The 12,153-nt window shown below is 43.1% G+C and overlaps 1 protein-coding gene across 10 annotated transcripts in view; it reads right to left on the bottom strand.

Annotated features, from left to right (window-relative positions):
* The window catches only part of DENND1A (DENN domain containing 1A), a 155,608-nt gene that overhangs the window by 124,417 nt on the left and 19,038 nt on the right, over positions 1 to 12,153 (bottom strand). For 5 of the 10 annotated variants that reach the window (XM_068210945.1, XM_068210947.1, XM_068210953.1 and 2 more), the window contains exons 1-2: positions 6,027 to 6,225; positions 91 to 134 (exon numbers count right to left, since the gene is read on the bottom strand). In XM_068210945.1, coding sequence (XP_068067046.1) covers positions 91 to 134; positions 6,027 to 6,210 — 228 coding nt within the window. In that variant the 5' untranslated portion in view covers positions 6,211 to 6,225. Of the gene's footprint in view, positions 1 to 90; positions 135 to 6,026; positions 6,226 to 12,153 lie in introns of those variants that run through there. The other 5 variants (XM_068210944.1, XM_068210948.1, XM_068210949.1 and 2 more) reach the window with 1 other exon arrangement.

Raw genomic sequence — 12,153 nt, 5'->3', positions numbered from 1 at the left:
TATCTCTTTCAGTAAAAAGAGCAGCAATAATATGTTGAACAACCCTGAAATAAATTTTGTCATGTAAAAAATTAATTACGCATTCCAAACCTGGTCACTGTAGCCCTCTGGGAATTGCCTCCGCACCTCAGGATCTGTAAATAATTGACAGATAATATTAATTGGCTTTGGATTAGTGAGCAAGCAGAGAATCACACATTAATATTTGATCAGAAGATGATAGCAACCCTGGCAGGGGATCCAAGGAGGGCAGCTGAGGCTGCTGTGCTGATAAGAGCAGGGAAGGACTTTTCAAGGCTCTCCCTTTACCCTCCTCCAGACAGAAAAAAACTGTACATAAAACACACACAAAACACATGAAACCAAAAATGCCTGTGTGTACACACACACACGCGCATTATATATATATAAAAATATATAAATTACTTTTTAAGAGAAGCCCTGGTGCTAGACTGAACTTCAGGCTGGTACTTGGGCTACATTTTTCTGGCTGCAATTTGCCACCTGGGCTTGTCACCAGGAAATGGTTACCCAGTGCACCTCATTTTGGTTAAAATCAGACAATCAGTTTTGCCACCTCCAGGCACTGTGTTAATTTACCGCCATAGACAGTTTTCAGTGATACCAGTTTACAAATCCCTCAAAATTACTTTATAATTACGTTAAGGTATGCTCCCTAAAAACCCAAAAATATTTATCCAGAATTGTGAAGAGGCAATTAACACAGTTCTGGAACCTCTCTCATCAGGAAAACAAGTGTGAAACACTTCAGAGTACCAAGCATTCAAGACTGATGCAACGTCCTTACTCCTTTGGCTGTCAGAATAAATAATATGGTAGTATTCCCTGAGAAGTTATCTTAAATTTAATTAGAGATGTTCATAAAACAACAGAATATCATGATGGAAATTATTTATACGACAACCTATTTAAAACAGATCTCTTCAAAGCCATCCATTTTTCAAAGGAATACATCGGAGAAGGCCACATTCCATTCTACAAAGATAATTTTTTAATTACAAACACCAAACCATGTAACAATCAGGCAAGAGTTCAAAATGAAGTTCAATGCACGAACAAACGAACAGTGTCATGGCAGCACCGTCCTTCGGTGCCAGGCTGGGTTTTGTGCTGCAGACACGGCCCCAGGCTGGGCCATGCCGGGCTCAGGAGCAAGGGGTGGCACGGGCACTTCCTCTGCTGTGCCACGGGTGCCAGGCTGGGTTTTGTGCTGCAGTCACGGCCCCAGGCTGGGCCATGCCCGGCTCAGGAGCAAGGGGTGGCACGGGCACCTCCTCTGCTGTGCCACGGGTGCCAGGCTGGGTTTTGTGCTGCAGTCACGGCCCCAGGCTGGGCCATGCCCGGCTCAGGAGCGAGGGGTGGCACGGGCACCTCCTCTGCTGTGCCACGGGTGCCAGGCTGGGTTTTGTGCTGCAGACACGGCCCCAGGCTGGGCCATGCCCGGCTCAGGAGCGAGGGGTGGCACGGGCACTTCCTCTGCTGTGCCACGGGTGCCAGGCTGGGTTTTGTGCTGCAGTCACGGCCCCAGGCTGGGCCGTGCCGGGCTCAGGAGCGAGGGGTGGCACGGGCACCTCCTCTGCTGTGCCACGGGTGCCAGGCTGGGTTTTGTGCTGCAGACACGGCCCCAGGCTGGGCCCTGCCCGGCTCAGGAGCGAGGGGTGGCACGGGCACTTCCTCTGCTGTGCCACGGGTGCCAGGCTGGGTTTTGTGCTGCAGACACGGCCCCAGGCTGGGCCATGCCCGGCTCAGGAGCGAGGGGTGGCACGGGCACCTCCTCTGCTGTGCCACGGGTGCCAGGCTGGGTTTTGTGCTGCAGTCACGGCCCCAGGCTGGGCCATGCCGGGCTCAGGAGCGAGGGGTGGCACGGGCACTTCCTCTGCTGTGCCACGGGTGCCAGGCCGGAGTCCCCAGAGCAGCGTTCGCCGACTCAGGCGCTGGGCCACGGTGGCCGCGTTGCCAGCAGGTGCAAGCTCCTGTTCACGGTGTACTCTGTCCACGTGAGAAATCCAACAGCCTGGGCCTTTATAAACTGTCCAGCTTTACATCTTCCAGACAATCAGATACTTGGTCTTAACATTTCACCGTGATATATATTCAATATATCAAACTGTACATGCACATAACAGCAAACCCCTCTACATTACCACAGCAAATCAGAAACAGAGAGCAAGGATCTCCTTTTAAAGTCTTACTTTGAAAATTCTTCAGCCTACACGCAGGTAAGTGAGCAAGGTGTCAAACACACCAAAAGATGTGACCAGCTGTGCTGGCATGGGCCCTCTCTGCACACAGTTAGCAATTAGGACAGTACGGCTTCACACTTCAGCACAGCAAGTACAGCACCAGTGCTAAAAGGAAACTATGCCACACCTAGTCAGATGCATATTTTAAAACAATTTTTAAATTAACGGAGGGCAAGATTTCAGAATTTTACAGAAAAAAAAACCCCAAATCAATGAAAGAAACAAATTTCTATTGCTGCAGACATCTGTAATGGTGTCTGAACATAAAACTTACATTCCACCCCCCTGCCCCCGAGTTGATCCATTGCTCTCAAACTTAATATAAATATATATACACATACTGCCACACACAACATTGTATCATTTACCATTTTCTTAGGGAAATGAGGAACTCAATTTGACATAAATCCAAAGTGTGTTTGCTCTAAACACATTTGTCCATAGATGGCAAACCATTCTTGAAAAATCCAACAAAACAGATTAGCCATACAAAGTAATTGTGTGTGTGTGTAAACATGTATTTTTGCTGTTTTCTTAGCATCTTGAAAGCCCTTCTGTGTTCCTGGAGCTCCCTGCCATGAAGGACAGCCCAGACAAACCTACTGGAGTGTATTTAAATGAAGCCTGAGCCCCATCTCAGCTCCTGGTCCAGAGGCAGAGGTCTGTGCAGGGCTTGGTGAGACTCCGGCATCCACAGCAGCTGAACTCACCCTGAGCAAACACATCCCTGCTCCTGCCTCTGGTCCCACCTGAGGGGACTGCCCTGCGTGTCACACGCCCGTGTGACACAGGGATACAGCTTGTCCACTGGCCACTTGGGATGACACAACTCACAACAGCATCAGGATGGCTAATCCAGACAAACTGGAACACTACAGGTAAGAAAACCACTCTGTGGTATGCCTGGCAGCCACAGGTCCTCATGTTTTCACAAGTCCTTTCTATTTAACATAGGGTCAGCTCCATCACTTCACCTTTTAAATGGTCTGGGAATATTTACTAAACTTTCACTGTCTTTATTTGGAAAACACTACACTAGTCACAGGGAAAAAGAAACTACTTCACATCTTACAGCTTTCATCACTGCATCCATTCTTCACTGTTAACACAGTGTGAATTTGAAAGGTGTTTTCAACTACAATTACCTACCCAGGTATACACAATAGAAGTATATTTAAATTCTACACGGTCATGCCGTGAAGTTTCAGGAAGCCAGACTACCCTCACTACACCAAGAGGACTGACATAAATACATACAACAGTGGCCCTCAAGATACCTAACTTTATGAAATATAAATATCTCTAAATCAAACATTGCTATTATATTATTCAGTAGAGCCAGGCTCTCCCCTGAAGGAATAAGCACAAGTCACACAAAAATCACAACAGACAAGATATCCAAATTATTCTGAACAAGAGAAAACAGTCAAACAGATACAGGCCAAGCCAGCACCCAGGATTCAGCTTTAATCAGTGAAAACTGTTTCAGCACTCGTGTGAAATATTTGGCAAACACATGAACAGAACTGACTGTCAACTCTGCCTGTAAAACTTAAGTAACTTGGGAACTTCAAACACTTTTACTCGCAGTAATTTGTTTTGCACAGCGCATGCAAACAGTTAGATGCAGCTCCACTGTAGTTGTAGACAGCAAGAAAGCCCTCTGCAACTCAAAACATAGTGAACGCTGTTATTCCAGGTACTTAACAGGCTTTCGAGTGAAATGATGCAAAGTAAACACATGTAAAATACCTTTTTTCAAGTTCAGGAGAGTGGAATCTATTTGCTGACATCAGAACAAGGGAAGAGCCAGGCTGAAATCCCAACCAACCTCTTGCCCAGCTACGGGCAAAGCACTGAGCTGAAGCCTTGCAGTCACCTATAACTTAACAGAGCTCTGAAAGCTCAGCTGAGAGCAGGAGGAGACCTTGCAAAGCAGGAACAAACGCAGTGCAGGTTAATCCCCAAAAGGAAAAAGTCACAGGAATTATGGAGATGCTTCTCTAACTAAACTTATCCAAATCCCAAACCAGGAATTCAGGTTGTGCTACACGCTGAACTTTTCTGTTGTTGGTAACCTAGCATCTCCTGTTTATCTTCCATTACAACTGGTTTTGTAGTTTCAGCTCACAAAGATGACAAGATCCACACAGTTTATGCCTAAAGCAAGTGTTCACAAACTTCCCTGGAAAACAGCCATCCATGAATATAAATACATGCTGAAATACAGCACTGGAAACTGTAAGTTTCAAGTGTAAAGCAGAAAGAATACAAGCAATAACATTCCAAAATAAAGCTAAAATACACCATCCCATCTACAATCTCCCCTTCTTGTAGGAACACAAATGCAATGAAATACACGTATGTCACAAACTTAAACTGCTGCTACCAAGAAAAAAGTCGATTTTATTCCTAATGCTTACACTCAGGTTTAAAAACTTGTTAACCAATGGCACTTTGTAGCAATTCCCTAAGATCCACGAGTGACTTCAGTGAAGCCAGCGTGGGCTCACTCACCAACCTGACGTGCACCATTGAAGCTCTCGTCCCAGAGGATACAGCTCCATACAAAGCAGCTGCTGCCACAAAATCTCAGCTGGCCACAGTCCTGGAGCTGCAGCAGCCCTTGGTGCTCACCAGGGACAGCGTGTCCCAGGGAGGCCCGGGCTGGAAAACCCCGGATGAAATAGGCTATGTGGCTATTTCTGCAGCAGTGCCCCTTACAACTGTTTTAAGAGGTGCTTCTGAGGGAGCCGGCGGAATCGCTTCCCACTGGAACAATTATTTTGGAAAGGGGTGAGCAAAGCCAGCTCGTTCTCGGGGACAGGGAGCAAGGCTTTTCTGCAGCATTTACAGACTCACCAGAGGGGTAACACAGAGCACAGATTCCACACTGGGTGAGAGCAATTCTCACGGCTAACGCATCCAGATTTTCCCTCTGGAAGTGGAGATTCCACGTCGTATCTGTGCACATGACGTAGAGCACTGCATTCATTACTCAAACATATCCCAGCTATTATTGTTAGTATTTAATTTAATTTGTGAATGTTTCCAAGTTCTAAAAGCTATCCCGGCCTCTCCATACAGGATCTTGTTTAACAAAAAGCCAAGTACAGCAGAATATTGAAATTAGCTGTGAACTGTATAATCCCATTGTTCAATTTCATGGCATTTAAGACAGTACCTTCCCCTCCACACAAGTCTGGATGTTAATCCATGCTGGAACCTGATTTAATTTTCCAGATGACAGGATGGGAACATGCTACAATGGCATATTAGTGTAACTATGCTGCTCTTTTACTCACAACTTTTCTTACGTCATAAAGTGAGGAGTTTTGCTTTTAAAAGACACATGCTTAATTACTTCTACAAACAGCACAGCTCAAACTGGTCTGTATTCGAATTGTATGGAAATTATAAGACCATGGAATTTTTAAAAAAATTATCAGAAAATACTTCCCAGAGTAAACCATGCAAACCCAATATAAACAAACTTGCTTTTCTGATAAAAGTCAGCCAATTTAATCCATACTGCCTACAAATAAATAATTTCAATCCCAAATTGAAAAATATAGTGAAAATTACTTCATTTTTTCTCCTAACTAATTATTTACCTCATTCACTCCTTTAAGGTCCTTATAGGTGCAATCCCTCTAAAATGAACAGGAATTCCATTCAGAGTAACTTTTAATTTCAATACCCACTACACATTCTCATCCTTATGCAGCACAACTAAAAAGCAATGCAAACTTCTTTCCAAACCTCTGCAAACTCCTTGGTGTCCTGCACTCAGCCCAGCCGAACACTCCTGCTTGCCCCTAACCTGCTGCAGCTCAGCCTGCAGATACCATCTCGGAGAGCGGGAAGCAGGGGAGGAGGGAAAAAGGCGGGGATGGGAGGAGAAAATGTGGGAAAGAAAAAACCTACACACACACCAGACAGACATGAAACCTCAGAACAAATTCTGGCATAAAATACATATGGAATAAAAATTTCCATTTTTATTTAATATGCAGTTTTAAGCCTTCAATCTTTTCTCTTTAAAGTGCACTTTGTTCTAGAAGTGTGCAAGTCAGAAAACAACCAAGACGCAAAAGAAAACTCTACAAGAAAGTCTTACACCCCATCACACAAGCCCACTGCCAGCACCACAGTGTGGGAGACTGATGTCTCCCCAAGGCGTCGCTGAGCACAGCAAGCACCCACAGCAGGTTCCACGCTCAAACACACAACCCACGTGAGTTTGTAACCAACCTCTTCAGCTAGCAGATCACAGAGCAAACAAACATCCCACCCCCGCATCCAGGCTGCGTCCCTGTGCCAGGCTGGGCCTGCGTCGGTGGACACGGCCCTGCAGTGAGAGAACCAGCCAGGACTGGTGCATCAGCCGCGGTGCACGAGCCCACGGACAGTCACGTCACAAAACACAGACTCCTAAGTTTGCCTTCTCCCTCTTTAACAGAACATTTGGAAGTCTGCCCTGCAAGTGCCAAAAACCTCACTGGTAACATGGAAATGCTTTTCACAACAGTTTAATCTAGAAACATAATATAAGGTTTGTAACTCAGACACAAAATGCTGTTCAGGCTTCAGTAAAGTGATGCGAAAGCAGCAAAGACTGAGAGCAAAGGCAGTATAAAATATACATCATAGATAACAGGAAGGAAGGGAGAAAACCAGAACAGATTAAGCAAATCACTATGATTTCCATAATTGTTTTTATATTACTAACACATCAAGAGCCAGAGGGGCAGTGAGGAACAAAACTTTCCTCGGCAGTGTTCAGCAACATCTTATATGTGTTTTTTAAAAAATCCTTCAAACAAAAAGCAGGTTAAGTTACAGATTACCTTGCAGATTTTTACTTAAGGCAATATACAGCTCCCCAGAATGAAGAGATGGACAGAGGTAACAGCTCTAACAACTCAAGAATTGGCACAGGTTGTCAGAGTTATGTTCATACATGGGGATGCACACCAGGCTTCTGATCCCCTCACACCAGGCTTCTGATCCCCTCACACCAGGCTTCTGATCCCTTCACACCAGGCTTCCAGTGCAGGCACGAGACCAGCAGCAGCTTTCTAAGTCATTCAGAGTAAACGTTAAATATGAGACTTTCATTGTTTCTAGCAGACAAACCAACTTTCCATCTAAAAGGGTCTTGGTTCACTTTACAATCCTGTTACATAAACAAAAACAACGTTCACTTCTTGGATAAGAAGACAGGAAAAACACTCACTGCCTTTTACAAACAGAAGAGGCTCCATTGGTTTCCTCATCAATTATTAGTTGTCATGTCAAGCTGTTGAACTGCCCAGTTTGCCACGTGCAGAGCATTTAGTCAGACCCTCCTAAAAGGCAACATGTTCCATCTTAACTGCTGTTATTTACTGCCTTGGACTCTTACAGGGAATGGGGCCAGGTGTAATCAAAAATTTACCAATTCTTTTAATGGAAGTTGGGAAACAGTTGTGGTGCAAGCAGTGTGTTCAAAATAGGAAATACAATTGGGGAAGTATCTCTCTATTAAACCCTTAAGTTCATCTCATCCACACCAAGATATTGGTTTTACAAAACCCAGCTGTATAACGGTACAGATTAATGCCTATTGCTACCATTCCAAACTGCTAAGAGTAGGGAGACATTGGAAAGCCTAAGACGTCTTAAGTGATCAGCAAACTCAGAATTATTTCTTTACGAAGAAGAGCAGGAAGCTTTCAGTCCAGATTAATTTTTAAACTGCTGATACTGACAGAATTAAAGCTAGAACTATAAGAAGGGGATGCACAGGATAGAGCTAAAACTAAAATAACAGCGATCAAAACCAGAAGACAAAATAAGATCGTATTTCCTGTTTGTTACATCTCCCATCTCCATTTGAGGCCTTCAGATCTTTTCTCTGCGCTGGTTAATGACTTTGGTGATACCTCGAGCCCACATTAAAGCACGGTTGATGAATCTTTTGAGTTTGCTTTACTGTGCACTTAAGGGGATATTTCTCTTGATAACCATCTGTTCTTCAACCAACCCAGAAATGTCGTATTCCTGCAATTCGAAGCCAAACTCCAGGAGTCCTGCAAACTGCAAATTTTGAATGGATTATATTTTAAATTATTTTTCCCCCTGTAGTTTTAGTCAGCAAATTATACAGCAGCTAAAACTTGCAAAAAATATAATTAGGTAAAATCGTACTCCAATGGTCAAGAAATCCACAAAGCCCAGCTCACAAAATGAAATACGAAGTGTTTTGAAACATTTTACAGGCTGCCTGTAATAATCATACAAAAGAGTTTAAATGCAGAAGTTGAATGGGAACACCTACTTTAAGCAGGCTTTTTTGGGGGTTTAATAATTTTTTAATTTATTTGTGTTTGATCAGAGTATTTTTTCTCATAACCTTTTTGACAGTCTATAAATTTAATAGAGATGTGTTTTAAGTGCTCAGGCCATGAATACTGAATTTGTTTCTCTCCTGCCCCTTTGTATTTATATTCCGGACAGCGGAGTTGCCTGGTGACAGTCTCCCCACTTCCACAGCAGCTGGCAAGCCCTCCTTGTCCTGGGGATATGAAAGAATCAGTTAACTAATATTTCAGACTCTGATTTAAATGTGACAAGTCTGCAAGTGCCAATACCATGCAGTGCAGGATTTACAAGCTAAGATTTTTCTAAAAGACTCAGAAGCAATAAAGAAAGAAAACTAAAAGACCTTTATCACATCTAGCTAACATGCAGCAAAAATTAATCCTGATTAATTAATTAATCCAAATTAGTGCATCATCTAGAGTTTAACAATACCAGACACAAGCAGTAATTGTCTAAATCTGTTAGCTTAGATTCTCAGTATGCAAATTCTCAGGCTAAGACCAAAGCAACCAGACAGCTTTACCATAAACAGTCACCTCTTTAATATTTACTGGACATGTATTTCAGATGGCTTCTGAATGCCTGTCTGCTGGCCCAAGACCACTTCTTCTGCTGAAGGGCCAAGCACATGCGCCCAAAACAATTTCCCTAAGCTCACTCTGTACAGCAGCAAAAATAAAAGTTATATTTGATAAAATTAGAGCTTATAGCCAACTGAATTAATACCCAACTGTATTAATTAGCATATTAAGCACCTTCATTTAAAAGATCCTTATTCAATTAAATTTACAAGAAATTTTTATGTAATGATACATTTTCTACTTTCCTGTGTCAACCAAATAACTTTTAACTTGGTTGCTGCTCTGAAGAAAACCAGAATTAACACTTTATTTCATACTGCTTTTTAGCAATAGTGTATTAAAAGGAACTTGTGTAAAACCACAATGTGGCCATGGCAATCAATCAACTGCATTACAAAACCTAAAGGAATTGCTAATGAAAACAAACAGTATTTTCCAACACACTGCCAGGCTTTTCACTACTAGAAAATACCTTGAGTTTTATAAGATGCTTATTTTTTTGTCATTTTTGGGTTTAGCTTTAGTGATAGTTTGACCATTTAAATTTGGAAATAATCTATATTTTCTATGTCTTAGAGAACATTTTACAATTGTTTGACTTTTTAAAAATTTCTTTCCAAAGTTCACCGACCACAATAACTTCAGATAGACATTGTCACATATCAGGTTTAATCTGAACTGACTGAAAAAGGAACTTGGAACAGAAGAGTTGTAGCCAACCATAAGTTCTTGAAGTGTTGTACTAAGAAAGGAAAAACAACAACCCTTCTCTTGAGCAACTGGATAATTGCCTGAACTACAGAGAGAAACCTTCTTTGTTACACATGCAACAGTGAATACTGATTTCTAAGCCTCAAGCTATGTAACTTTCTAATTCAAACTCTGACCCCACGTTCATGCTCTCAGTATCGGCAGTCTCCAACTGTTTCCAGGCTCCAAGTGCCCGTGTGCTACTGCAGTGGAGCAGCACTGCTCCCAGACACTGCTCTGTCACCAACTGCACAAATTCCCTCTGAGGGGAACCTCCGGCACAGCAACTGCACAGCTCAGAGAAAGCAGAGCTGCACCAGCAGCTGGGGCTCGATGGCTTCTCTTAGTGCACCTCTGCCTAGTTCAGGATGCCATAGTGATCCGTATGGCACTGAAACAAAACAACTCCATCAAAGATGAAATGCTGAAAACCTCGTTCTCCAGTCCATTGGTCCCTGCAGTGGAGATGTCACCACAAATGTTTTTGGGCATGTGCAGTAGGATACAGCTTATCTGTCATACCACAGATCTGATTCATCCATGTCCCTACCAACAAAGAACAGCCAAACCTCACGAGCATTTCTGGGGAGCTGATTTCACAGCGGTGCTCTGCTTGTAGCTTTTCTAGTGCAGACATACTTAGAGCTTCACACCCACTGCACTGATAACCCCAGAAACCTGGGCTAAGAAACAGAACTAACCGAGGGTTTCCATGGTCACCAGCGTATTCCTGAGCTTTGAGGTGTATAAGTTCATATATTAAAAGATCATCCATAAGAGAGAGCACTAATTATTTTATTGGTTCACTTCAGAACTTGGCCTTGTACCCTTCAGTACTCAGCCTCACCTTTTTGTTTCAGCTTGAGCCATGCAACATGCCCATCTCAATTCACCACTCCTATTAGTGCTGCCCATTCTTTCAAAATGGTAAAACAGTAAAAATCTGTAAGAACAGGTAAGCTGGAATCCAGTTTAAAAAAACCAAAAAAACAGAGACTGGTCACAGTGAGCCTCACCTAAGGCTGCAGCATCACTGGGGTCCCGTGAAAGCCTTCAACCAAAGTATTAAATGGGAGGAAAGTTTGTAAGAACAGGAAAAGCATCCAACATGCACCCCAGCAAAACATTTCCATGGAGTCAGAAATGTTGATGACAGAAGATGAACTTCTTGAATATAATTCAAAACGTAGTGGGGGTGAGGGGAAGGAGGTCCTAACATGGAAAAATACATCTCATGGAGCTAATGACCGTGAGACGAAAGAAAAACAACATCACTTTGTGTTCAGCTGCTCAGAATGACTTGTCCCTTTTGGAGGAAAGTTCATTAACTGGACAGCACCAGGCAGCACAACAGAGCCATGGATATATCGACACTTGCAGGACTGACCTAGTTCATGGCTGCTACACTTTCAGTTACCACTAGCAAAGCTCAATATGCTGTGTGCAGCGCTGAAACAAAAGGAAGGTCTCTGTGAAAATAAGTTTAGCACATTTAAAGCAGTGTTGTCCGCTTGAAGAGAAACTTGGTTTAGATAAAGAGGAGTTCGCTGATATTGAGTGCAGCTAGACAGGAAATCTATCATCTGGCTAAAAAAATTTAAAACACTTCTGCTACTGTAGAAAAGGCAAGGGTATCAAAAGGATTTTTAACCGCAAAAAATGTTTTCAGACACTTGATACTTCCAAGATGTATGAGAGCATACATCCAGCTATCAAAATGCTCCTAAGAGAGCAGAGAAGTCCAGTTCTGAGCAGGAACATTTCATGATCATGTCACAGCCTGGAAATCAGGTGTATATAAACCCAGCAATTTCACTGATTTCCTTTCTCTTTCCCTTGCCCAGCTTTAAGAAACCACAAACTCCCAACTAAACTTTCAGCCCTTTTCAGAGCTCTGCAGATTCATTTCAACCTGGTCACCCTGACCAGCAGATTTGTTGAAAACAATCTTTTTCCCTCACTACCAATTCCAAAGGTAATCTAAAACTGTAACTTGAATCCACTTGTACAAACTCTCTCCACAGGCTGATGATCCAGGCTGTGCTGAAGTGCAGCTGGCCATTGACTCTGGGAGTGGGATGCTGCAGGAAACAGCTCTCACAAATCGGACAAACTAGAAAGAAGCTCAAGAGCTGGGCGGCTCTTATCACACACCAGCACACCTTGAGCAGTACCTATTCTGTTCTCATTAT

The sequence above is a fragment of the Anomalospiza imberbis genome, chromosome 21, assembly GCF_031753505.1.
Source record: "Anomalospiza imberbis isolate Cuckoo-Finch-1a 21T00152 chromosome 21, ASM3175350v1, whole genome shotgun sequence".
Classification (NCBI taxonomy): Eukaryota; Metazoa; Chordata; class Aves; order Passeriformes; family Viduidae; genus Anomalospiza; species Anomalospiza imberbis.
This window is presented reverse-complemented; position numbering and strand designations above follow the sequence as displayed.